Source organism: Colossoma macropomum, unplaced genomic scaffold (assembly GCF_904425465.1).
Source record: "Colossoma macropomum unplaced genomic scaffold, Colossoma_macropomum, whole genome shotgun sequence".
In the NCBI taxonomy this organism is placed as follows: domain Eukaryota; kingdom Metazoa; phylum Chordata; class Actinopteri; order Characiformes; family Serrasalmidae; genus Colossoma; species Colossoma macropomum.
The window spans coordinates 24966737-24994411 of NW_023494805.1; the positions used below are offsets into that span (position 1 = coordinate 24966737).

The window sequence follows — 27675 nt, forward strand, 5'->3', positions numbered from 1 at the left end:
CGTTTCTATGCAAGTTATTTATTACATGAAAGTACAAAGTATTCTTTTTCAACTATCACACATTCACACTTTACCTCACTAGAGACATGAAAAACAGCAACAAACAAAACTTGGCATAACTTATGACACCACTTTTTAAGGCGTAGATACTCCTGGCGAGATGCTACACACAATGCTCAAATGTTAAATACTCAGTAATGGTTTAATCCAACTACCAATATGCAACATTTTCAGCTTGCGAAAATTTCCATTCCATCCTTATTTTCAATTTAATACAATAAATGCAATAACATAACACTATAAACAGCCTTTATAACATTGTTTCCTGAAATAATTCTGCTGTGATGATCAGCAACTTTGAATGAATCAGATTTATTTGTTGTTTGTTTCATCGTAGTATGTTTTATTGTATTGATGAATATCAGTATCAAGATAGTTTTGTTTTACAAATTCCCTGCATCTTTTTAGTCATTAGTATTTATAAGAAAAAGGTCTTAAAATCCAGGCACTCTCTTTGATTGCATTAAGCACAACATAACATTGTTAAGGAGTTGCACAAATTGCAGCAGCCAAAATAGATATGTACACATGTACACAAGTTTTCTTTATCATATACTTCCAGACGACATTAAGAAAAAGAGATGACTAAACATTAAAAAAAGAAAAAGTGGCAGCAAATGTTTTATGGCTACAAATATATAACATTTCTATGTATTTCTGTATAAAGTAACATTATGGCTTGATTTGAATGAAACAATGCATCTGAAAATATATGTACTTACATAGGAAAAACATGATAAAGCCCATCAGAATGAATAGAGCAATGTAAAAGATCTATGTAACACTGATATTTCTGAAATTACACATGTAATATGCTGAGTCATGTCAACCGACAAGGGACAACAGAATGAAAGTGGCTTGATTGAGTGCAGCTTTTATAGTAAATGGCCAGTAACAACAACAACTGAGGACGGATTTGTGCAACTGAACAAGTCACAAGGTTGCTGTAAACAAGAATCAACTGCATCCAAATCTGGCCCCATTCACATAAATCTCTACCATCCTGAAGAGGGCACTCTCACTGCAGTACTTCACTCTTCTTTGTGGGTGTTGTAGTCTCTGGCTCCCCACTGTCTGAGACATTGATGGGGCTATCTCTAGAGAAGACTTCAGTGGACTCCCTCCACACGCAATCAGCAACGGTCTTGAAGGCATTGGTGCTACACTTGGGTCGCACTTTTTGTGAGGCATTGTTAACGATCTGGCGGCTGTTGGAGGTGGCAATCTTGATTTTAAGGGCTGCATCCACACGGTCCACAACTGTGTAGGTGCCGATGCTGCCATCCTCAAAGCCAACGATAATGTTGAGTGCTCGTTGTGACAGGCACAAGTAGGTTGGTGTCTTGTAGAGAGAACAGGTACCAATACTCTTCCCATCAGCGAGTCGCATGACAATTAAACTAGAAACCACGCCTGCGTCATCATCCTCGTCACAGTTACGGAAACAGATGTACACCAAGTACCGTCCATCCCGTGACAGCTTCTGCCTCCATATTATGCCAGCAGCATGGACAAGGCGGAGTTTGCCACTGTGCAAATCTAGGACATTAATGTTCTCATCTCCTTTGGACACAATGCCCAGCTTCCCATTTGGTGAGATTTGGAAGTCTTCCAAGTTCTTCAAGAAGTTGCTTGGTAGCTGCACCCTTCTACAGACAGACTCGTCAGCTACGCTCCATATGAAAACAGTCTCTGTTGACGTGATGAAGACTACATAGTCTGGACTGTCTGGAATTAGCTTAAAGTTTATGATTGTGATGCCATCATCACAGATAAACTTCTTGGATACACTGCCTGACCACAAGCTAACGGCCAACAGCTTGTTTTTTGTTGTGCCAACTAGGAAAGTGTTTGCTGTGGTGATGAGAGCATGCTGGAGAGTTACCAGGATGTTGCACACTTTGTGTCCTGTAGCAAGTCTCCAGACACGAGAAGCATTTTGCTCACAGAGAGAGACCACAAATTGGTCATTGTGGGTGATGAGAAGTTGGGATATCTTTTGGCCATTGATCCGGAAGATATTCTCTCCTGTGGTTGTGTGCCAGATGTACTGGCTACATTTGTCATCGGATGTTACCATGAGGTCACCGGATGTGGTAAGAACACAGTTCTCCACAAGCCCTTCATGCTTAAACACCATCTCAATGAAACCTGTGCTGAAGTTCCACTTATGAATGGCTTCGGACCCATCCATTGTGTACACAAAGTCCTCTCTGCCTGATAGCTGAACACTTTGGATTCGTTTTCCTGTTTTGTCAATGTTTGACATTGCTGTAATGATGTCAATGTCCCAAACTGAGAGAACCCCACTGCTAGCTACAGACAAGAGCAAGTTATGATGTGCTGACTTGATCAACTTGACAATGGCTCCTGATATCTCTATCAAACTAGCCATACACTGACCACTGTCTCTTCTCCACACAAATATGGATGAGGTGTTTTCCATGGATGCCACAATACTTTGGCCGTTTTTTGAGAGCACAGCAGCCACAAATTTTTCGCTACGCTTGGCCCTGAACTTTTCTACCATCTTCCAAAGCTTAGTATCAAGCACCTCAATGCTTCTTGCTTTGCAAATAAGTATGGATCTTTGATCCTCTGACAGTTCTATCCCTACCACCTCACTTTCATCCCCTCGACAGTCATAGTCCTCCATAAGCCTGGGATTTGTGATATCTTTGGTATTCCAAACAGAAAGGCTGCCTTCATTGTCAATCATCACCATTTGGTGGATTGTGTCTAGAACCAGGATGGACTTCACAAATCCCCCAGAAAACTCAGAGGTCATTGTGGCAAGTTTGTCTCCACTTCCAAGGTGGAAAATGGTAGTGGTGTTTAGGTATTGCCCACAGAAAGCATACATTCCATCTGGGGAGCATTCAACGCAGGTTACCTCATACCAGCAATGGAACTGATACAGCGGCCAGCCATAGAGCAGGTCAATCACATTGACATCCTTGCTGGCCTCCAACCAAGCTAAGGCATGGTGGCTGGACAAGGTAAACCCATTGATGAATGCAACTCCTCCTGTGATGCCACAGTGCTTTGAGCCTTTAATATCCACCTCTGACAACAAACAGGATTTATGGTTGTCATAAATGAGTAGTGTGTTTTTTGTGGTAGCAACCACAAGGTACTTCTCATCTGTAGTGAGCCTAACACCAAGAACAACTGACCTTGCTGTGTCTATCTGTCTCAGCAACTGTCTGCTCTCTACATCCCATGTACTGATGGAGCCATCCTCAAGAGCTGCGATTACAATGTTGGGGGCCAATGTGGGTAGAATTTCCACAATTTGCATGTAGCTAGAGCACAGCGGGAGTCTCTCAGGACTGTAAGTGACATCCATGGAAGAGTGGAGCGGCACTATGGAGCAGTATTTGGGTCCGTCCTTGTCACACTCTAGTAAGAGATGTCTGAGTTTGGGAAGGGATGTAACTACAGGAAGAAGCCTTTGCTGAAGTTCAGCAGACAGTGACGCAGGGTTCTTGGTCACCTTGACCTTTATACTGCGTAGTGTGCTAGCAAGAAACTTGAGCTCCTTTTCTTGTGTGTAGCTGTAAGCCATGTCAATGTCCATCAAGGCCTTGTCAAATTGCCCAATTTTTATCATGGTATAGAGCCAACTGAAATTCATGATTACACCATACATTAGGTCATCTGTCCGCCCACTCCTTGTCAAATGAAACAGCAATTCTGTCATTTTTCTGTGATTGACAAAGAAGATATCTGGCTCGAGCAAGTTGCACTGGAACACCCAGGGTTGTTCAGGAGATTGTCGGTCATAAGAGTGCTTGTCAGCAGATGCTTTGTCATGCCCATGAAGGCTCTGTTGGTGATGAGGATTCCGATGCTGAGAGATGTTTAATGAGGCAAAGTGATTGTTGTCGCAGTGGAAGATCTTCTTTCTACCACCTGCCCATGCGCCAAGGAAGTACTCAGCCAAAAGGCTGTGCATCTGATGCACATCCTCTTCATTACTGAGGTACAGTTTTTGTGCAATAAGATGCAGATGCCGGTTCGCCCAAACCATCAGAGTTACATTACGAACCTGTCTCTCCACCAAGTAACCCTCCAGCTCTTCTTTTAGTCGAGCAATGAGATCATAGGAGATTCGAAGCGGACTCTTTAGATTTGAGCTGACCATGATGTCACCAAGTACACTATTGTCCAAAGACAATATGTCCTCCAGTTCCACTTCTGTCAACCCTGCACGTGCCATTGTAATGTAGCCCAATGCACGGAAGACAAAGCGAGACCCTAGCTTCCTCTCTATGGAATAGAAGAGCTGCTCTATACTCTCATGTACCGTTGAGCACAGGGACTTGTCATCTACATCTTTGTGTGACCGCCAGTGTACCACCTCACGATAAATAAGGTTGACAAACATGGGCAGTGTACATTTAGCCAGTGCTTCATTTACATATATCTGTTGACCTGAGGTTACCTTTCGTTTGACACCCAGAAGTTGTTGTTTGAGTGTCTGGCTACATGCCTTGCGGTCCCTTTGCATCAGCTCTACGTAACAGTCCTCATCATGAATCAGGCAACGCAATTTCTGTAGTATCCCGTGCTTGTTGGGCAGGGTTGATACCACAATGCGAACTGTTCGAGGAAGGTGGATAGGCAGCCACCAAAGTTTGCGAGCGTCGTCTGCATCTGACAGCTGTTCCAAGGCATCCAAGATGATGACTAGGGGACGGTGGAAGGATGACTCTCCCAGTAGGTTAACCAGCAATTCTCTCATTTCCTGGATCTTGTGTGGTAAAAAATGGATCAAGCAGCGGTAGTTGATGGCAATCTGCTCACAGATACTTTGGAGAAAGTTACGAAGGTCTGTAGAGAGGTCAGAGGAGCCAATGAAGCGAACAATGACCACAGGATCTGTTTCTGGCCCCATTTCTTTCTGAAGACATGAGTAGGCCTGGAACAACAAAAAAGAATAATCATTCGGTGATTCTGTGACTTAAATAGGTGAAATTATATACCATATAGGTAAATAATTTCTTCTATTTCAGAAAGGTAATTTTGGGTTAAAATAAAGATGCTGATCCAAAAGATCTTCAGAACATTACACAACTTAAAACACAGAGTTCATTATATAAACAAAGAAACTCTATAGTCTTGCCTAAGGTTAAACAAGACCTTGTATCCTGCTGCTGTAATGACACAGTGCAGTCAGGTGTAAAATTCTACATGCCTAAAAGCTTGACTCTGGCAAACAGAACTTGACTAAATACCATCCATTATGTATTAAACCCAGTTTAACTGTCCTTGACAAGACCTATGTGTAGCAGTGACAGAGGGAAACAAGGATAATGGCAGAATAAAGCTAATAATAATATGTTCTCAAAAGCAGTATTTGCAGCATCAGATGTCTTACCCTACTGTGACAATGGTTTTCCTAAACCAATTCCACAGAACTCCTTCATTCTCTGAACTTTTTTATTCATGAGTGCAGTCAAGAGAGATCTCGGTTTCTAGGAAACTTTTAACATTATTTTTTTCAGTCTGGAGAGATTGACCAATAAAAATAAAATGCCTTTCTAAATCTGTGACTGCCTAAGGGGCCCCTTGTCTGTGTTTGTGCGCACATGCCCACATGAAAGAAAACCAAAGTGAATGTTTTATTGAGTGTGTGTTCATTACAAGTGTTCTGGTGTTGTGCTCTGCATTTATTACTGCAATTCACTGCAGTCTCTCCCTGGATTTATATATAAATATTTAATGAGCACACACTACACATGGGTAAGACGTGTGTGCATGTGTGTGGACAAAATACAATACTATGATTGTTTTGCAATGCTTTAGCTTGACTGATGCTGGTGACTTCGTCTTGAAAGCTGGTATGTACTATGGGTCACTACAGAAATGTGCTTGAATATCAGAGCATCCACAGTTCAACATTTGGTGTTAGCCACATAGGTACCAACTACAGGGTGTCCCAAAAAAATTGACATCATTTCATAGTCTAGTAACATAGCCAATTCTCCCTCAAATGATCTCAAATTTTAACAAAATAAAAAAAAAATTAACAAAATGTAAAAACTAACCAATTTAACAACTAACCAGATTTGGACATGGCACAAAAAATTCAGAGAGGAAGGCTGTCTGTGCCGGGAAAAGGGATCTGGACGACATCCAGTATCGGAAGATATTACATTAGTGAAGCTTTGTGAAATCCGCTATAAAATCTACATCCCTCTGAATTTCTTGTTCAAATTTTGATAAATAAATCTTGTATTGTTCACCATGAAACTTATTTAATTGTGTTTGCCTAGGACATGTAGTTACTCAGATATTCACATCTCAAATTATGTCAATTTTTTTGGGACACCCAGTATTGGGGGGGGGACTGGGTCACTGGCCTCCCTAAAACTAAAGTTGCTAAAGTACCACAGTAGGAATTTTAAGCATGCAGGGACACTACGGCAACCAGAAAAGCTGCTGTTTTACGGCCGTAGCCTGGCATGTTGGTCTTCTGTGACAGAGAAAAACACTGGTACAGCATGATGTTTAGCTGACTTAGCTGGTGAGGTTTAGCTTTAGCTAAATAATTTCACTTGATAGTGAAACATGAATCATTTGAATTGATTCAGAGCATATTTATCAAGGGCAAATGGCTAATTTACTTGATTTCCTAATTTTCCTGTTATATGATCTGCTCACAAGAGATGATGGTGATGGCCATCACATTATCTACTTTATCTCTTCACTTCTCTGGTAAACGCCTTTATTTCTGATTCATTTAGAAATGAATCAAACTTGACTGAAATATACCTGAAGTTTATTGCTTGAAGCTTTGATTCCTGCTGCTGTGTTGTTAATGACATTTGTCTCCTGGTTGCTATACCTTTCAGTAAAGTCATTGAAGCTGAAAGATCCCTTTGTAACCAGGATGGCAAATAATGGGGAGATGAAGTTGCAGCTGAATTAAAAACAATGCTGTTTATTAGTGTAAAGGGGCAGAGTGTCAGCGTGTGAACCGATGAAAAAGGCTACCTGCCAAAGCTTAGCCTGAATTGACAGGGCCAGTTCAATGGGCAGTCCCTTCCCTATGTGCAGTATAATGGTGGTGAGGCACCACAACTATATAACTTTTACAAACATGTATGATAAGGAAGATGAAATAAATTATTAATAAATGAAATATGTTCACCCACAGTTCTTGCTTATATGTCCACATCCCTTCCCCAAAATTATTTCATTGGATTCGGACAGAAATGCAAAAAACATTTTTCTTTCTTTTTAAATGTTTAACCAAAGTCATACCCATCATCAGTAGCCTAAGAAACAGCTGTGACTATTAATAGACCTACCCTGCAACATGACTGAAATACAATACCAGGTTGTTTCCTTGGCATTAGCTGGTATGCTAATGTTACCTGCATGATTACTATTACAAATTAGACTAGTCTACCCACAGTCCTCCCCAATATTACTTGGTGTCAGCAGATATGAAATAAATACCTCTTTTTAGTGCTGAATTTAACAGCACAGTGAAATCTCAAACCCACTGCTTAAAAGATGTCATCATCCTTATGCTGGAACTGCATTTCTATAAATGTTCTTATAAATGTTCAAATGATTTATTTGAATGTTTTTGTGTTGCTGATGTAAGTTGCATATTGATGTCACTGGTTTTAAATACTTGCTCTTTGTACACTATATGTGTCTTCAATGTGTGTAAAGAGTTCTGTGCATGACCTCTTAAGGAGTGACATATTTGCATAAACTTCCATGACGCGTACACTAAGGCTGTAAAATCTGCTTGGTAGTTCATGTGTTTGAATGGATGTTTGCTTAAGATTTGGTCTGACAATAACTAAAAACTATATTTTATTATATAATATTAATGTGTCTATTAGTAGAACTAAGTGAGAGACAGAGAGGGAGACAGAGGGATAAATTACACAAGAGAGTTAGTCGAGGTCCTGAGACTCATCGTCTGTGAGCTAACATTAGTAACTGAGCTCTGTGGTGGGCTGCTAGGGGCGACGGGAAATGTCAACACTAACCTTTCTCTTTTATAATGCGCCCTGCTATGTCAACCTATCGGCCTGACCTGCTTTGACCCACAACACAGAAACAGACTGAGACTATACGGAGATGATATAGAGACTACAGATGATGCACAGATAGTGTTAGTCTCAACCCATCAGGGACATTCAGGTAGGGCTATTCGATTCACAATAATCTCAAATCCAAATTGACATTAGCAAGGAAATTTGGAAAGTTAATGTGGGTGAAATTAGCTGACTAACAGGGACTGGCTAAATTTTGCAATTTAATGTAGTCCAGTTTAATAACAATAATAGGATTCAATAGTAGCTTGTAGGTTATGAGTAAGCAGTAGCTTTTTTATGTGTTTAATCAAGAGTTATAGTCTGTAAATGCAGGTTTTATTAAACCTACAGAAACAAATAGTAAGAAATACCAAGCCACACCAAGAACAAAGTTTAAAGGTTTTTGACCAGAAATGAAAGCGTATTTATTTTCTCTGGTTTAAGCAGGTTTCTGTGTGGTGTTACCACATTACCAGCCACGCTGAAATGGCTCACTGGACAAAAAGTGGTAGGGCTAAGAGCTCTCAGTCAATAATCATGGCTCCTTTCTCCTGTCAGTTGTGGTGCATATGCACGCAAATCTCTTTGAGATATTAACGATTTTTTGGGAAAGTGGTTTTTGCTTGACTGCCACATGGGCATTCACAATACTATTGTCAATCAGCGACAGTTAGATGCTTCAATCAGATGATAATATACGGCACACAATCTCACATGCCTATATATAATAATATATGATAAACGGCCACTCAGTGTACGTACAAGGTATGTGTAGCTAACAGACTGGCGGCTCAGAGTAAACACCCATCGTCTCTACAAACACGACCACATTCGTCAGAATTATTACTGTTCTTTTAATTCATTAGTAAACAACCAAACGATTGTATGTGTACCAGAAACTGCTTGGAGCTCTTGTGGAGGCACAAGCATCATTTATGTTGGAAGGCTGACTGTAGTAGCATTGTAGCAGAACCTTCATCTTAATCCCAGCCTTATTGTGTGGCAGCAATTACTAAGCTCATGGGAGCAGTGCACAGCTTAAGGCAACCTTGCAGGCACTCTGCAACATGACCCTAATACATCTAGGTGTCCAGATGGCCATCAAATATACAGGGCAGCATGTTCTTTTTCAAACATACATGCATGCACACAAGTACATATGGATACATATGGCTCTCACCTGTTTAGCCACCTCAGCAAGCAACAATGTCTTCCCTGTGCAAGGTCCTCCATACACCACTAGGGGCATTATCCTCCCTCCTTTGGAGGGGTACAGGTACTCCAGCACCATATCCAGTGCCTCACTCTTATAGACATAGAATGAGGAATAGGTCTTGCAGAGTGAAAGGTGCTGTATGATCTCGTCATATAGCGGATCGGTCTCTGTATCAAAGTTTTGTTGTACTGTAGCCTGAATGATGTCCACCATGTCTTCATAGAACTGCTTACACAGGCCTTCCACATAGTGGCTTTCCACCTCTTGGGAATAGCCCAGCTTCATGTCACAGTGGGTGACTGAGGAATAGACGCGGAGGTTGGACGCTGCAACTACAGTGGGGATGAACTCATCTCTGACTTTTAGAAGCCTCTCGTAGGCCTCCTGGTTCCTCATGATGCGGTCCCCACTCGTGACAATGTCCATATAGCGCGCCATCTCTGGTAACTTGGCAAAGCGGTCGAAGTTGGAGATTTTGCGAATGTAGCACACACACTTCTTCAGGAAGGCTGGAGTTTGTTTTCCTAAAGCAAAGTCCAGTTCGTCTTCTAGCGCTAGGAGGGAAAGAGAGAGGACTTATTACTTGCCAAAAGAATAGCTTTTCATTCATGTTTTTGAAGCATTTGTTGTTTTAAAGCACTTCAGTGGATCTTTATAAAACCTTATACACAATTTGCTGTCATGAGATGAAAGCACCCTGCGTTTTTGGCAGTCTTTAGCATGTGATTAGATGCGTCTCCTAAAGCCGCCTTTAAGGCAAAACATATTTGATACGATCTCTTAATCCAGCATTGCCGCGCCTTATCAAAGACCTCCAAAGAGAAAGTTCCACTGATAGCCTGCCAACCCTGTCAGCTTAGTATCGCAAGCTCACAGCTTGCCTTGTTAACGAGAAGATGAGGGGACGAACGGAGGAGAGAAGAGTGGCTGGAAAAGCTCCCCCTTGGAAGCCGCAACCTCAATTAAGTCCCACATGGATTTTTCTTACACTGAAGTATTAGTGGTCATTTGAAAAAAGCAGAATTGTAATTAGCCTAATATCTTTCCCTTATTTCAAAGTGGTTAGTGGAACAGTGTGCTAGTTTAAGATTCATAATGGTCATAGGTTTGATTCCAAGCATAATGCCCTTAAGCAAGGTGCAAGTGTTTCCTGCATTAATTAGTCATTTTGACTTAGCTGAGGCTCAACTAAAGGCCGAAGCAAGCTACCAAGCACCAACGGACCCAAACATTTGGATGGGGACTCCACCTGTTCATAATTGTTGGAAGACTCTAGAATGTTCTCCCCCTACACCCTGTTCTAGAATGTTCTCTCCATTTCATCCTGTTCTACAACGTTCTTCTTCATTCACACTGTTCTACAATGTTCCCCTCCATTCACACTGTTCAAGAATGCTGTATCCTATTCACAGAGTTCTAGAATGTTGTCCTCCTTTTAAACTGTTCTAGAATGTTGTCCTCTGTTCACTCTGTTATAGAATGTTCTACATTTACACTGTTCCCTTTATGCTGCTCTAGGATGCTCTCCATTTCACCACTGTCTACAATATTCTCCTCCATTCACATTATAAAACAACTGCGAACAATAGAATATTGGTCTTTTTGGGGTCTGTGTGCTCTTGCTGTAACTTGTGGTCCAGTGGTGCTTTGTGACCAATAGCAAAGCTGATTGTTAACAGTCAATTTTATAAAAATTACAGAGGGCTATTGTGAATTTGGCAATAATCATGCAAACAGATGTCTGGCCTCTCTTGACAACTTAAAACTGTCAGTGTTGAAAGTTTTACAAAGAGGTCACCTCCCTCTTCACACAACAGAGAGAACACACTGGAGCACAGCAAGAGGCAACCCAACAATCTCAATTAGTGGCCCATTAGTCTATTTTCTGAAGTGTAACAAAACTCAAAACCCAAAAGACACAATTTAATTTCAATGTAAATTTGAAAGACAAGACAAAGACAAGTTGACAAGACAAAGTTTCTAAGAACCAAACTTCATTTAAGCAAGCCATGTATAACAATTAGGGGCTTGATCCATGCTCAGGAAAGTGGGCCACCAAAGCCTCAGTCAGGAACTACTGTAACTGGTAGGCTGGTGTTGTTCTTACGAGGCTAAAGCCATTTACTATAGCTCAACTGAGTTCTTAGGGCAGACAAATGACTTTTTTTTTTTTAAATCCAGAAGTAAGTCTGTTCTTTCTCTTTATACCAAGCCACAGTCCATATAATAGGGTCTGGTGGTGAGACTTAACTGGATCATTGGATTAACCTGAATGAATTAAGTTAGTCTGATTAGATCTCCTCTAATGCTGCCTAATGTCAGAGATTTCTATTCACTCATAACTTTAAAGGGAGAGCGGAATAAAGGGACATTTACATTTTCATTCTTCATCTCTATATGTTTAAACACTGCTTCTGTCTGAAAGCATAGAGTAAAGAGTTATTTTAATTAAATTTTGAATAAGTTTTAACTATTGTCATTTCATTCTTGGAATGTGTGTTAGCCCTATTAAACTTAATGTCTCACCAGCATTACATTCAGAGACTTGGACTTTGTGCACTTTAACTTGTTTAAATTCGTCGCCAGAGTAGTTGGGCCTTGTGCATGTCCACATTCAGCATAGCAAAATATATCAGCATGTGACTGCCAGTGTACTACCATTATCTCTATCATTATATAAAAGGAGCACCATGCTGCCTTTTTTGTTGGATGCACTGCAATATTTTCTGAGCAACCGAATGCACTTATTATTGACTGGTTTAGCCAGAGTAAACATGCGACCTGCAACCGATGTGTTTGCTTGATCAAAAATGTAGTTTGTAACACAAACAAAATAAAAATCTATGAATCTGCAGCCTTGTTTGATCATGTTCTTTACACAACAAAGAAATGGCACAAAAATACTGACAAATCATGATATTAATGGAAAAGATAAAAAGGCCAAGTAGCTGCTTTTTGCATTTGCCTTAAAAGGTTAATGAAGAGGTAGGTAAAGTGCTGAATGCTCAACCCTAGAAGTTTGTTGGACCTTGAATTTGAAATAGACTCTTAACATAATAACAAAAATGTATTCATCTGTGTTCTTTGTACTTTAAATCCCTGTCAGTTATTTTCTTTGCTATGCATTTTATGTTTATTTCAAATTATTGACTTCTGCAATGAAAATACCTTTTGTAATGTTAAGACTAGAGTGAGCTGGTCCTCGAGAGCCAAGTACAGAGCAGACCCGATTCAACTCCTCTGTCTGTTAGTTATCAAGCCCTTGATAGTGTTGAAGCAGTAAAAACCCTGGACTGAGCAGTCCTTATCCTTCAACAGAAGAATGCAGATTTGAGGTGACTTGAACAGACTTACCTGAGCAGAGGAATTTCTTGGCCTGTGCGCTCTTCATGGTTCCCTTCTCCTGTAGTTGTAGAACTGCAGTTCTGAAGATTTTCTTGATCTCTTCAGAGACTGCCCTCCAGGCCTTATCATTCTTAGACTTTGCAGCACTGCTTGACTCCATCTGTGAGAGAGGAAGAAATCACTGTCAGTGCAGTTTGCCGATTTTCAAACAGACTGATCAAGCTTCTCTGACTAAAATTTAAACTGAGACTTCATGGCTGTTTGAACAGTACAAAAAATACATTTGGGCAAGTGAAATTATCTTAAGTCTACACTCTTAAAAAAGAAGGTTCTTCAATGTTTTTTAGTAAAGAAAGTGATTCTATATAGAACCATTAACACTCAAAGAACCCTTTGCATGATTAAATGGTTCTTTGAATAGTGAAGAGGTTCTTCAGATTGATGGAGAATGTGCTGTAGATGCTTCCACTATTGTTACAAGCCAAAGAACCCTTTTTAGTACTATACAGAACCCTTTTTGCTCATAGTGTATTCAATACATCTAATATTTCTCATTTTGAGATTGTTGTAAGATTATTTCTAGACATTTTTATACTTGTTTTAAGCGATTTTAGTAAGTCAAATTATCTCACTATTTTGGCATAGCATTTTGCTTGTTGTAAGATTATCATCTGCCAATGTAGTGAGATAATTCGTTCTCTGGTTAAGAATTAGACTACATTTGTGCCTAGATGATTTGGCCATTAAAGCCTCAGTCAGATTGACACAAAATTTACAAAAACAAAAGTCATGAAAAGATTTAAAGTTGGGACATTAAGCTCTTTACATATTTTAGCATATTATTTCTTCTATTCTTTGTATTCTTTTTCAGTTTGAGTGTCCATTTATACCTATTGTAATTTAGTGAGCAACAGCTGTCATATATGTAATCAAGGAAATAGTCCTGGAGTTTTTCCTGGAAAAGTTCTAGAAAATGATTTCGTAAAAAGTGTCAGAACCTCATTTACTGAATAATACTGCTCCTACACGCTTTCAAAAATGGTGCTTCAATGGTTCAGTGGTATTGGGGAAAAAAATATATATATATGAAATGTGCCATAACTTTTGCATACAACTATATATAGAGTCCTAACAACTCAAAGATCCATCTGAATGCTTAAATGGTTCTTTGCAGCTCAGAAAAGACTTATTTTAATACTTATTTTACATGTACATGTACTAGTTGTATATGGTACCAAGAAGGGTTCTGTTATTGTTACAAAGCATAACCTTTATGCCTTGTTATGCTATGCTTTATGCCTTTATACCTAACTAACCCTTTTAGTACTACACATCAATACGTTACCCTTTTTATGCAGAGAATGTAAGATTAATAACTGAATATGAACCCTAGAGATTAGAATATTAAAGTTTTACCATGACTTTATGAAATTTTACATTTTGTAATAAGTTTTAATAGGAATACTCCCTGTACTCAAACTAAAGTTGGGTGAGCGAGTAGGAGAAACAGAAGGAGAAGGAGAGGGAGGGAGAGAGAAGGAGACAGTCTGCTTTGGGAAAGGGGGACAGGCTGCTTTGGGCCAGATCAGTGGGTGATTTTGCTGAGTTCAGGTAGAAACTGAGACCCTGCTGCTTTTCTCATTTTAGTCCAGCAGAGCCACTCAGCCTCACACACAACCCCCTTCAAACTGTAGCCACCGTGTGTTACGACCTGATTTATATACACACCATGATGTGAGACTGGGTGTGTGCGTGTCTGAGTGCGAGTGTGTGATAAAGTGAGATGGAGAGGCAAAAGAGAGAGGAAGAAGGTAATTGTCTGCGAATATAAGTGTAACTGAGTGCATGTTCTAGAGAACTACAGTACAGAGGGGACAGGGAGAGAGAGGGAACAAACAGGGAGACCAAACGTCAGAGAGAAAAACAGAGCAAGAACTAACGAGCGCTAGCGCCTGCACTTTCACTAAGGTTTAATGAAAGACAAACTAAATTTATGAGGCTAATAAACTCTCCCGCAGGCTGACGCTTCGCTCTCTTGGGTCAGCCATTTTCATAGCACGCCACCTAAAAGCTGCTGAGACACTGGCCTGCCTGGCACACACTGACATTTACAGGATGTATCTGTGTGTAGGGGACATGTCAGACTCGCTTTAAACTAAAACCACACCTGCATGGACAAGCTGGGTTCAAATATTGATTCAAATCCTGTACGGGCATATAAGGTAAAGAACACTGTATGCGGATTGGCTGAGGTTGTTGCTTGCTTTGTAAGCATAGTGTTGTCTTAGGAAGTGTTAACTGAGTAAGATTTTATTTCTAGTAATTCATCATAAAATGTTCACAAAACCTAAGAGGCAACTGATGTTTTTAATTAGCGTAAAAAATTTAAAAATCTAAAGTTTTTAAGTGAAAACACTGAATCATTTTTACCGTGTGGATATACTTTGGCTGGATTACAGTTACAGTTTTAACTAAATATCGTGCCTACTGTCACCAGATGAGATCCAGTTGTACTTTCCGGTGTAAAAAAGCACATTAACACATGCATCGTTTCTGTTTTACTCTTGTTTACTTTTTCTCTCTTTATCACATTGATCATCACGACAAGCTTGGCTTGGACAATTTCATCAGCCCAGAATGTACATTTTAAATTTGCTTTTAATTTGGTGATAACTCTAGCCTTGTGTATCCTCTGTCCTTCATTTCCTTCTTTATCCTCTCACTCGCTACTCAGACAGTCATTTCCACTCAGATAATTGTATATGGATATCGTGTTGAACCTCGGAATGTGGTAAAGTAATCCGTTTATGATCTGATCACAGTGTGTCCTGCGTGTTTACACCTGGCTTTTCAAGTGGAATCCAAACATGAGCCGATGGCTTGAAATGCATCATATGAAATACATGTTGATGCACGGTGTAAACAGGCACACAGACTCTCAAAGCAGAACTATGCATTTTATAAAACTACACAACTTACATATTAGTTTCATAGTAGTTACTAGATGAGAAAATAGATAATATTACATAATATTAAGTTTCAGGATTAATAACAGAATAATAAGCCTAGGGACTCATTATTCATAAGTACTATGATTTATTGAGCTACTCAAATACTATGAAACTAATATGTGAGATATGAAGTTGTGAGTGCGAAACAAAAAGGGGTGTATAAAGGTATTAAGTGTAATGAAATGTGTGAAGGTGCCAAAAAGGGGTCATTAGACCGCTAGCATAGGAGAACTACTTTTGGTTCCCTAGAGAACCTTATAGTAAATGGTTCTTTAAAGAGATTTTTTGAGATGTGTTGAGTGTGAAGAACATTTTTAAGTTTAAAGAACCACTACATGATGTGTTCTTACTGTTAAGTAATGTTATGCTTACTTTTGTAATTGTTTTTTTTATGTATTCCAGAGTCACTCAGATTAGAGTATGATATAGAAGAAATTGTACAGCACTGTGGGTTCTATGTCTCTAATATTATCCTTTTTCAAGCTTTGTGTATATGTTTGTATATATATATATATATATATATATATATATGGCCACTTAACATTAATGCTTCAAATACCCAAAAAATACTCTCTGTGTACATTTCACTGAAAAACAATTATTAATTACATTATGGAAATGCGTCCGATTTTCATTCTTCATTCCTGTTAAATTCCTAACCTGCAGGATCTAATCCACTAGTGCTGCTGTATTTGTCCTGTCCTGTCCTAGGGGATGTCATTTATTTTCTGTCCTGTTCCCAAGGGAATCTTGAAGATCCCTCGAGTCCTGCAGTAGTCTGTACTAAAGTTGCTCTCTGACTCAGACATGCTGAGTTTGTAATGTTATGCTACCATGAGGAAGTCGATTTTTTTTTTAATTGTCAAGCTGACATAAGGATGGCTTTTTCACTTTTCTTATAGCAGATTTGCTGTCATCTATGATCTATTTGAGCCAAACTGATTTTGGAATGGCAAATCACAGCCCAGAGCAGTTCTGTTTTTGATCTCTAGTGTTTCATATCATATCTTTTCTCATTGATAGGCTTGAATTGAATGCAGTGACATTGAGTTGAATACATGTAGTTTAGCTAGGAAAATTGTACTTATTCTGTCTTCTTTTGTGTGTTATACCGCTCTTATAACAATACAAATTGAGTACTCGCTTAAATATAAAGATACTAAAAGAGTTCTTTGGAGTAAAGCCACTTTGCTTTATGCTGTTTTCCCAATATATTACATTCAATTAATAAACAGTAGAAGCGTGTTCTCTGTAGAGCAGTGGTCACAAACTGTCCTCCTGGAGATCTGCTTTTCCTCAGAGCTTAGTTCCAACCTGCATCTAACATGCTGTCCCCCACCTACCTAATGCATTTGATAAAGCCAGTCAAAGACTTCTGAAGAAGTTAATTAGCTGGAGCAGGTCCGGCAGACTGTGGTTGGAACTAAACACCACAGGAAGGTAGATCTCCAGGAGCAGGGTTGGTGACCACTGCTGTGAAGGATGTATTCTTTTATTTTCACTTGGAAAATCAACAAAACATTTAATTTGCCCAGGGGTGCTCAAACCTTGAAATATGAATGTATGCTATAGAAACCATATGAAACATAGGCTAAAAACACGGGAGTGTTTAAAGGACCTTGTTTTTACTATGGCATCGTTCCAGAGTACCCTAACAACACAATCACAGCACTTGAGACATGCTAAATATATCCATCCCATCCTGTCCTGTCTTTACCGAGTTCTGATAGTTCTTCAGCATCTGGGCTTTGGGTTTGAGGTAGTATGCCGGCGGTACTGAGTTTTCATCCCGGCAGTACCATTCCTCCAGGAGCCGCGTGTCCAGACCTGCTTCCACTGCCGCATCCAGGATCATCTCAAACTCAGCCGACTCCACCTCCCCCGGAACCCGAATACTTCCATACTTCTCCCCCACCAAACCCTGAGAGAGAGAGAGGGAGAGAGAAAAAGAGAAAGAGACTAGTAAACGATGCTATGACCATTAAACAAGTCATGAAACGTGCTACAGCCAGTGCCATTGTCAGATCATCTTTTCTCAGATTTGCTACATGGCCATCCAGTATTTCACATTACATTTAAACCCGTTATGATCAGCATAATTCTCCATCCACGTATAATCGCATTACACACCAGCAGGGACATCCATTTCACATTTTCCACCACACAGGAGAGCTTCAGAGTGATGGCCAAATCATTAGAGAAGACACAATTAGGAGGATTCATTTGCACATTATGGCATGCCTGTCATCAATGAGGCAAAACAATGATACTGGAAAGCTTAGAATTTTGCTACTATAGCCTACAAGCCTCCTGGAACTGTGTTAAACAATGGCAGCAAAACACATTCACAATGCCAGTCTATGTGTCTAACAGGTCTTTAGATTGCACATCACCTAAAACACTGGATCTTTACCATTCATTTTTGGCCACAGAGATCAAACTGTCGGTGTGAAGATTATTCCCTACTGCTGATGTCCCTATACAGCAGAAGAGGCAATGGGCATTGGTGACAAAAGTTAGATTGGGCCTAGCGGGCCAGGGCCCACCCACATTTGTCAACAGCCTACCCAAAATGACCGCTCAAATGCACTTTATTATTAATAAATAAGTCAAATCCACTAAATCAACATAATATTCTATAAAAAGTCTGTTTTAAAATTGACCTATCAAAATCCCTATAGCTATAAAGTGTTTGCTTATAGTTTTGAACACAGAATAGAACCAATATAACATTAATTATTTTAAGACTTAACATGGTTCATTAAATTCAAAGATATGAATGGCATAATATTAGAGATAAATTACGAGTCCATTGTTTATGTAACATTATTACTTCAACTTGTGCAAAGTGAGTTTTTTTTTCTACTATGAGTTTTGAGTTTTCTGCACTTTAGTTTCAGATTTTCACCTCTTTTAAAGCTAAAGCCTAGTAGATGCCTCATAGTTGAGTTTACATTGCTAATTAGCTGTAGCCACCACCTGCGAGAGAGAATTCAGGGTTCAGTCCAACCGAACATTTGTCATGGCCATCCAAAACAGCCCTGGTGGTGCTACTGGACGGCACAATTCTATTGTTGTTTTTAGTTGAAGCACTTAAGATGTTCATTTAAAAGTACCATGCTCAAACTGCTGACATACACTCTGCGACTCTACACGACGATATACACATACACAATCAACAACATACAAATCTACATATAACTACATCTACAAACTCTTTACTGAGTAATAAGTTGCACTGCAACCCCCAGATGGGGGTTTGATTCCCTGCCCGGTCAAGCACACCACATTACACCAATAAGAGTCCTTGGGCAAGTCTCCTTACACTGCATTCGCCCACTGTAACATGATTAAATCATAAGTTGCTCTGGATGGGAACGTCTGCTAAATGTATAAATGTAAACGTACAGTACAAATGTGTGCAAAATGATGCTGTTTAAAGCAAAAAATTATTTCCTTTTTTCTGTATCCGCACCAACCTTTTCTGCTGGTGTCGCTTGATACTGACAATGGGTATCAGATCGATGCATTCTCTAGTATGTGTTGCTGTTTTTGCTCTCTCTCTCTTTCTCGCATACACACACACTCTCACCCAGTGAAACAGACATGTTATCATTGCCAACTTTATCACCCATGCCTCTGGAATGTGGTACTGAGGAGTATTAAGAATATGGAGCTTTGCCAGCTAGATTAAAGCAGTGGGGGTGACGAAGCGAAACGCCTGTCTCTCTTTCTCTCTCTCTCGCTCACCCTGCTCTATGAGGGAGGAGAACTGAAAGAGGAAAGTTTTAAGTAAAAAAAAATGTAGTTTAAAATGCAAGTTAAAAAGTGCACCTAAAACTTCAAAAAGAGAAAGTTTAATAACAGAAAATTGGCCCAATTGGTGCTGTATTCTTAGGCAAATCACCCCATAACTCCAAACTTAGTTTCACAGAGGATTCAGAGCAGAACTGATAATTCACCCATTTCTTTTTTCTTCACAAAACCTCTTTATACACATAGAGGCATTAATACTATATACTATTAAAAAATAGAAGTGTCAGAAAGAGGTCTTTGGAGAATCACTTTTCAATAACTTTTAAATAAAAGCCACTTTTGAAGAACTGTTTTGTGAATTGTGAAAACTTTTTTAAGTTTAAAGCACCTCCACATCATGTAAAGGGTTCTATAGAAATTGTAGTTTTGTCCTAGGACCATACATCTAAGCCAAGAACTACATAGGAACCTTTATATTTAACAGTGAAGTTTCTCTTGCAGTAGCCTCAAGAAACCTTGACAAACAGTGAAATGAAAGAAGATGGTTGGGACATTCAGCTCTAGGCAATTCCATGACACAAAATCACAGGTTTCATTTTCAGGTGCTCATCAGATAAGGTCTAGTCTAAATCAGGAGCTAGGCTTTAGGGCATGGGTGTAACTCTGCAACCTGGTACAACTATAAAACCCTACCTAAACCACAATAAGGCAACATGTCTTGGGCAGTTTTCTATCTGGACAGTTTATCTGTATTATAATTTTTTCCTATTCCTTATTGAGAGCAGACTGTTTCCCTCTATGTTGGAATTTCTTTTTCACACTTAATACTACAGCATTGTGTATTTTTAAATATGAATGAGTAGCTGATTTGTGATGGTTGTTTGCAAGCTTTGGTAGTCAGTCAATGCAGCTGCATTAGAGTAGATGATTAAAAAGACACTTCAGCCAAAGTGAAATTTAATCTTTGCTTCATCTGTTGTGATCTGCAGTGCTGCAGTACTCTAGAGTGAGATTTTCTGGTTTAAAGACTAGGAAAACCTCCTTGTGGTGATGTATCTTGAAGGTTGGAGGACGTTTTAAAAAGCTATAATTGCTTTGGGGCAGAAACTTGAGCATAGGCTATCTGAAAAAGCCAGATAGCTGATGTTACTGCTAAGAAGCAAAATTTCACATCTGTATTTATTAATCATTAACCAATGGTTGTATGAGGTATATCCATAATGCATGCTGGGTATTGTAGTGAGAGAACAATGATGGACAGAAATACAAAACTATTAATTCTGAAAAACTGATGAGGCTGATGGATGCAATGCTATGATATAGCATATTACATAAGATGACAAGTAACTTATTAAGTGCTAATTTGGGTGAGGAATCCACCTTTAATAGAATGCCCATTTTCCACAATGCATTCTCACATTTTTGCATTGCAAAATCACAATGTCATTATGCACCGATAGACCACTATATTTTATCATTTCAAACTGGGGATAACCTACTGCCAGAAATTTGACTAGAGTCCAGAATATTGCGTTAGCATTTGAAGTCATGTTCTATGTGTAGTATTATCAAGCTTAACACCTCTGCTGCACTGTGCTGCCTCTGTCTTTCAGCCTCTGAAACAAGAGCACTCTGAGAGTTGTAACTGTATTTAATGGAACAATATACTTCTCAATATACTTCCCTGCTAATTTCAGCACCAGGTACTCCACTGACTTAGAAGCCAATTCAGATAATAAAGGAAGGACAGTGCATTAAAGGGCCGACATCATTCATTATTCTTGTATTTTATTTGGTCCCCTGAAGCCTACATGTATGGTTTTATGTACCAAAAACATCCATAATTCATTTTTACATGACCATTTTCCAACCTCTCTTCATTCCTCAGAATTGTTTACATTACCATGGGTTTAAGACTGATATATGCAAGTTCTGATTGACTGTCCTATATTGTGACTCATTCGAAAAGCAGTCCAAGCTGAAAATCTCCTTATGCGATGCAACATCTCAAAAACAGTGTATTTAAAACCAGCCGTTTTGCAGATTGGCTTCCATATATGGATCGAATGGACTGGGGAGCCAATGGAATGCTTTGAAACTTTAATAATGTTTACATACTTTTATTTTTAGTGAGGAAAATACAGTTTTCCATGATATGGTCCCTTTAAATAAATAAGCTACAATGCAAAAAACTGCAACAAAGTTGTAAGAGGAAGGGAAATACCAGCATAGCATTTCATGTGTTGTGTATTTTAGGAAATAGGTCACATTGCGCTTTCAGCACAGTGAGATTTATACCACTGTCTGAACTAGCAGCTGAGAATAGGAAGATTAGAAAGAAAAGAAGGAAAACTGGAAGAGCAACTGTAAAGCCCCTGTGTGAGATGTACCTCTGCCATGACATACACACCTTTAGAAGAATGTGGAACTCTACACCGTGTCTGAGAGGGAAACAGAAACATAGATCATTGTCATGCTTAATCTAGAAGGTCATTGACATCTCCATTGCCACGGCAACCTGCTGCTTCCGGCTGCTGGGGAAACACACCATTATTTACACCACTGGGCTTTGAGCGGGAGAGTGTGTGTGTGTAACAGTCCTGCTGTACCACCTGCTTTTGGACAGGATACCATTTCCTGAAAATAATTAGCATAGTATGTGGTCACAGCTGTGTGTTACTTGAGACAGTTTGGATCTGGTGCATGCTATAAAGCTCTACAGGTATAAATACTGCTGCCATTGCTCTGTGCTAGTTAGTTATACATGCCTCCATATAAGTCAATATAAAGTTCTGGAGTTAGTGTTAGTTAGTTATACATGCTTCTATATAAGTCAATATAAGCTCTACAGTTGGTGTTAGTTATACATGTTTCTATCCAAGTCACTATAAAGCTCTACAGGTAGTGTTAGTTATACATGTTGAATTGACCAAAACAGCGCCTATGAGAGCCGACTAGAGTCAGTGGTGTGGGACACACGCAAACTAAAGGCGAGGGTCAGCCACCAACACTAAACTGTCAGCGTTTGATGGCCTGACAGTGTCTGCCGGCCAGCAGTCCACATGATGTGTCATATGTGGGGTCACACTTCGGTTCCTCGCTCTCATACATACATACCTCGTCGTAACAGTCATGACTGAATAATGAGGCAGCAGTTTAAGGGGTTAGCTCAGCCATATCTGGGTTCTGTGCAGCTTACAGGTGCTGTTTTGTTGTGCTGAGCAGAACTGAGCATAGCATGGCATAAGCTGAGAAATGTTTCTTTCATCTCGTGCGTTCCTTTGCTTGTGATACACAGTCATGTACTGCAGCTGCCCTTTGAAGTGGTGTGTCAACTGTACTCCGCTACCCCTCTCTTTCTTTTCCCAATCCCCTTTTCTTCTCTCTCTCCCTCTCTAAGACTCTCTCATCCTCATCCCTTCTCTTCTCTCTCCCTTTCCTCCTCTCTCTGTCACTCTCTCTCTCTCTGTCCTTCTCTCATTCTATATCATCCTCACGCCCTCCTTTCTCTTTCTCTCTCCTTCATTCTCTTTAGCTCGAATGCAGCAATATTAGTACAAAGGCTCTTCAACGACCTCATAATTCAGAGGGTCCAGCGAAATTTGGGAGAAAAATGTACACAGGACAAAACGTATGAAGTTCTCAAGATTTATATTTAACACAGGGTGTGACAGAGGTGATTTTTCGTAAACCCCATTCATTCTGGCTATAGAGAAATGGAGTTTAGATCCACAGTTCCTAATATAGGCACAGTGTGGACTACAGAATGGCACACGACTACAGTGGCCTATGGCAGAAGTGGCTCAACGGCACGTCAACATTTGGCTGCTTCTGCTTAGCGAGTACAGAGGATCTTAAAACAGTGCAGTTTTTCTGCACATAACATAGCTAAAGAATTCCATTTAATGTATTTTCCATGCGTTTCAGCAGTAGCCTGTGTCCTTAAAAATAAACCCAACATAATGTCTTATCGTCATGTCAGGTTTTATTTTGTAAATTATCATACTATTTAATTCCTTTATTATCAGTATGACAACGCTAATCAAACAGCCAAAACGTTGCCGCGGCAGATCGTGCACTGACGTCATTAATAGGCTGGCAGTGCATGTCAGGCTGAGAGTGCATGTCTGCAGCCAGAATCTTCTCCAGGTGCCTGCAACTGCTACACAATTAAGGTGGAATGAAAAATTTGTATGAGCTGGTGAAGAAGAAGCAATCTACAACTTTGTCTCAGTGACTGTAGTCATTCTGGGTCAAAAGAAATTTTCCTCCATAATTTGATTGAATCCTATGCCAGAAAATAAAACATTAAAACAGAATTAAAAAAAAACAAAATGTAAAATACCAGCTGCCATGGGTTGTCTGTGTTGCCATGGTTACAGTGACCACGTGTTCTCGACCATGCCGATCAGTCAGAGAAGTGGAGCTTTTATAGCTTTTAGCTCCATCTGAATATTTTTTCAAATCTGACTTGGAATAATAATCATCAGCTCACAAAGCTCCAGGATTTTTGAGAACCAGATGGAAAAGATGAAGGAAGAGTGCATAGTTTCCTCTTATTATTATTATTATTATTATTGTTGTTGTTGTTGTTGAGTGAAATAACTATGAATAAATTCAACACATTTTATGTTATTTTAATAATGCAGCCCTAATATACACTCAGAGGAATGTTATGAACTGCTGTTTTCCTTTGCCACCCCAATAAATTTACAGGGTCTAACCTGACCACCCCATTATGGAAGTTTTGGCTACACCCCTGCTCCTCTCTCTCTGTCTCTCCCTCTCTCTCTGTCTCTCTGCTTGAGGCTCAGTGGCTGTGTGTCAGCTGTGTTTCTCCTCTAAGCTGTGCTCTTTGATGTTTCTGTCTGAAGTGAGTGGCTGCAGGAGCCTCTGGATGTTACTTGGTAAACTGGGGGATGGATTCAGGGGCTGAAGTGTTTTGGTGAGGTGTGGCAGAAGTGCCCCATCCTGCAGGACACTTTCTGAGAATTTCAGAATATTTTTCAGGGATGTGGGTTGTTGCTTTCTGATTTTATTAAAACACCTAGAGATAAGGGCTTTTTAAAATCTCTCATAATACACACCAATCTGCTTCAAACGATGTACACTCTGCAAGAGGAGCTCACATAGCTCATCTGCACCCAGAATCGCTTTAATTCTTTTAAACTATAAGGGTCTATATGTGGGTCCACACTTAAGCTCTTGATTCTCATAACTACATAACTTTACATATTCATTCCATAGTAATTTATAATATCTTGTTTTAACTGGATAATACCTCCCCACCACTTAAAACGCAGGCTTACTATTCAGTTATTATTCAAGATTATTATTCAGTTATTATTTAGTAATTACTATAATGTATTAGATAATTACTAGACAACTGATAAATAAGTAATGTTTCATAAAACGGATAGTCTTGGTTCTAAAATCTGATTGTTTGAGCCACTTTTGCAGCACCAATTTAGTAAAACACACTGTGCCATTCATAAAATAATCTTGAAAGAACTGTTTATTGAGTTTATTATTAATAATAATCATCAGTCTGCTCATCAGTCTGAAGAACCATTTTACCATGTAAAAGATTCTTTGAGTGTTCATGGTTGTGCATAGAACCACTGTCTTTACTGAAGAACCCTGAATAACCATCTTTTTTAAGAGTGTGGTTAAGATTACAAACTAAATATGGCTGCAGTCTAAGGGTAAAAAAGTGGAGGCTATGCCAGATCGAGTTTCAGCGCCACTGATGTTTATTTTTATGTTTATATCTCTTCACTTCTTCTCTCTCTTTCTCTTTTTCTCTCTCTCTCTTTCTCTCTCTCTCTCTCTCAGCCTGTCACAGTCAGATTAAACAGTGCCAATCTGCCCAGAGACCCTCTCCTGAGACTCGAACTGACACATGCAACCCAGAACTGTCAACTGCAAACCCCTACTCTCTCCTCTTGCTCGCTCTGATCTAAGACTTTGTCCCCAGTTTACAATAAACAGACCTGAATACATAGCTCCCAGCAACATCGCAACAACAGCGGCGAGGGCGTCGCCTGTCACTGTTTCCAGATACTGATGTACCTACATAAAGTATCTAAAAACACACTTGGGGGGTCTCGGGGAAAGTCTGTTGTCATCCTGTTTTGCTGCAGGATCCAACTTTTCCTGGAGCGCTGCCCAAGAAATCTCAATTGCGAATCAGTGCTTTGCACAGCTGCATATAGGTCAGCACTTGCTGGTGGTGTCCAAGGCACGGAAATCCAGAGAGCTTTTCTTTGAACCTCTGCTTGCTCCGGACCTCCTCGTCTGGGCTTTAAGGTGAAATCTCTCAGCTCTGAGCGCTGACCTCCGGCTCTGGCGGAATAGCAAAGCTCGTTTTTGGCTACAGCTGGCTAGCTGGGGCATCCCCAGTCTCTGAGCTGGGGCTCAGCTCAAACAGAATGCCTCAGAAAGAAGCTGCTCACTAACTGTGAAGGCAGATGAGAGGAAAGATGCACTGCCACATGTTTGAGTGCTTTAGCCAGAAAAGTGTTTACTCAAAAAAGTTGTTGTTTGGGCTAGATATCGACTATTGGCATGAGAATTTGTCCCTTACAGTGTAGTTTTACTACATATTCTGATTACATTATGTAGTTATTTAAATCTAATTATATAGTTTATGTAACTGACCTATCCATGCTCCAACCACAGATGAGTTCTACTGTAGCAAGTGTTGCCAGGTTGGACAAGCTTTACAGAACATTTACAAAAGTCCAATTCAGCGTAATGAGAAATTGTAGCATGTGACAGTTGTTTCATTTTGAGTGCAATATTAACTTCAAATAACATTTTGTGAAAGGTCACACTGTTAGGATAGATCAGATGTTTTGGTAACACTTTATTTAGATAGTCCACTTTAGCTGTGGTTGGTGTAGTGTAGTGGGTAACACCTCTGACTTCTACGCTGTAGACTGGGGTTCAATCTCCGCCTGGGTAAGCACCCTACACTATACCAATAAGAGTTCTTGGGCAAGACTCCTAACACTACCTTCGCCTACCTGTGTAAAAATGATTAAATTGTAAGTTTCTCTGGTTAAGACCGTCTGCCAAATGCTGTAAATGTAGATACGTAATTTACTTTTAAGTTACATTCAACTAAATATCTAATAAATTGATTATAATTTCTTTAACTCTAAACCTGGCTCTAAACCCAACTCTCACCCTGGTCCTAGCCCTAACCCTAACCTCACCACTGTTTAGAATCAAGTTTCAGCATATAGTTTTTTAACAATTTGAACATCTTTAGTTAATCTACAGGGGACTATAGTGGACTATCCAAATAAAATAAGACCGATTTTTTTTTTGTCATGCAGTCAAGCGAAGAGCAAGATCATTGCTAAAGTTTCCAACCGTTGTAGTTTCCATTAGCTACAATGACACGGTGCAACTCAACAATGTGTCATTTTAAATGTTTTGGAGTGAATCTAAACAAAAATTGCTACAATTTCTCTTTACATTGAATATGATCTTTTCCATCTTTCCTTAAGGCTTGTCCAACCTAGCAGCTGTTGCTGCGAAAGCACATGTTTGAGGGCCAAACATGGAAAGGTCAAATAATTTTATTTACTCTTGTTTTATTTTAGAGACAAGTTTGCATCTACACAATTCTGTTAGTTTAGATGTCAAAAAATGACAAACACAGCAAAACGGTAAAGAATGTTTATAGTATTGATTGAAAGTTTCAACCGAATTTCTCTGCTTGTTCCAATGAATTACAAGTGAGGAATAGTTCACCTAAAATTACACCAAGCTGTAGTTATCACAGGCCATAACGATGACTTCTAAGGGTTAATGATCTACAGACAACCTTGCATTATCAACAGCAGCAGCCGTCATTTTTTCCTTCATATGGTTAAAAATGACCTTGTACCCAGGACTCAAACTAATGGGGTTTTAGCATGCTTCGCCCTGCATGCAAGGAGGTCATACATTTCATAGAGCTGATCAAGAGAGAGAGAGCATGAAAAAGAGGGATTAAGAGAGGGGGCCAAAGGAGCTTGGGCCTCAGTGGAGAGATGCTAGAAAGAGTGAGGAAGAAATATGGAAGGACATCAGGGACAGACATAAGAGAGCAGTGAAGACCTCTTGGTGTGAGAGCAAGAGGGATAGATGAGTGAAAACAACAATGAAAGAGGGAGAAAGAGGGAGAAAATGAGAAGCCTAGATGAAAACGAAAGGGGGGACGTTTGAG

At 39.6% G+C, this 27675-nt stretch overlaps 1 protein-coding gene across 1 annotated transcript in view; it reads right to left on the reverse strand.

The window, feature by feature from the left end:
* Positions 1 to 744: 744 nt before the first annotated feature.
* The window catches only part of LOC118825649 (NACHT and WD repeat domain-containing protein 2), a 48858-nt gene continuing 21927 nt past the window's right edge, over positions 745 to 27675 (reverse strand). The window contains exons 3-6 of the mRNA XM_036596376.1: positions 17416 to 17619; positions 12697 to 12847; positions 9307 to 9896; positions 745 to 4984 (exon numbers count right to left, since the gene is read on the reverse strand). Coding sequence (XP_036452269.1) covers positions 1079 to 4984; positions 9307 to 9896; positions 12697 to 12847; positions 17416 to 17619 — 4851 coding nt within the window. The 3' untranslated portion in view covers positions 745 to 1078. The remainder of the gene's footprint in view (positions 4985 to 9306; positions 9897 to 12696; positions 12848 to 17415; positions 17620 to 27675) is intronic.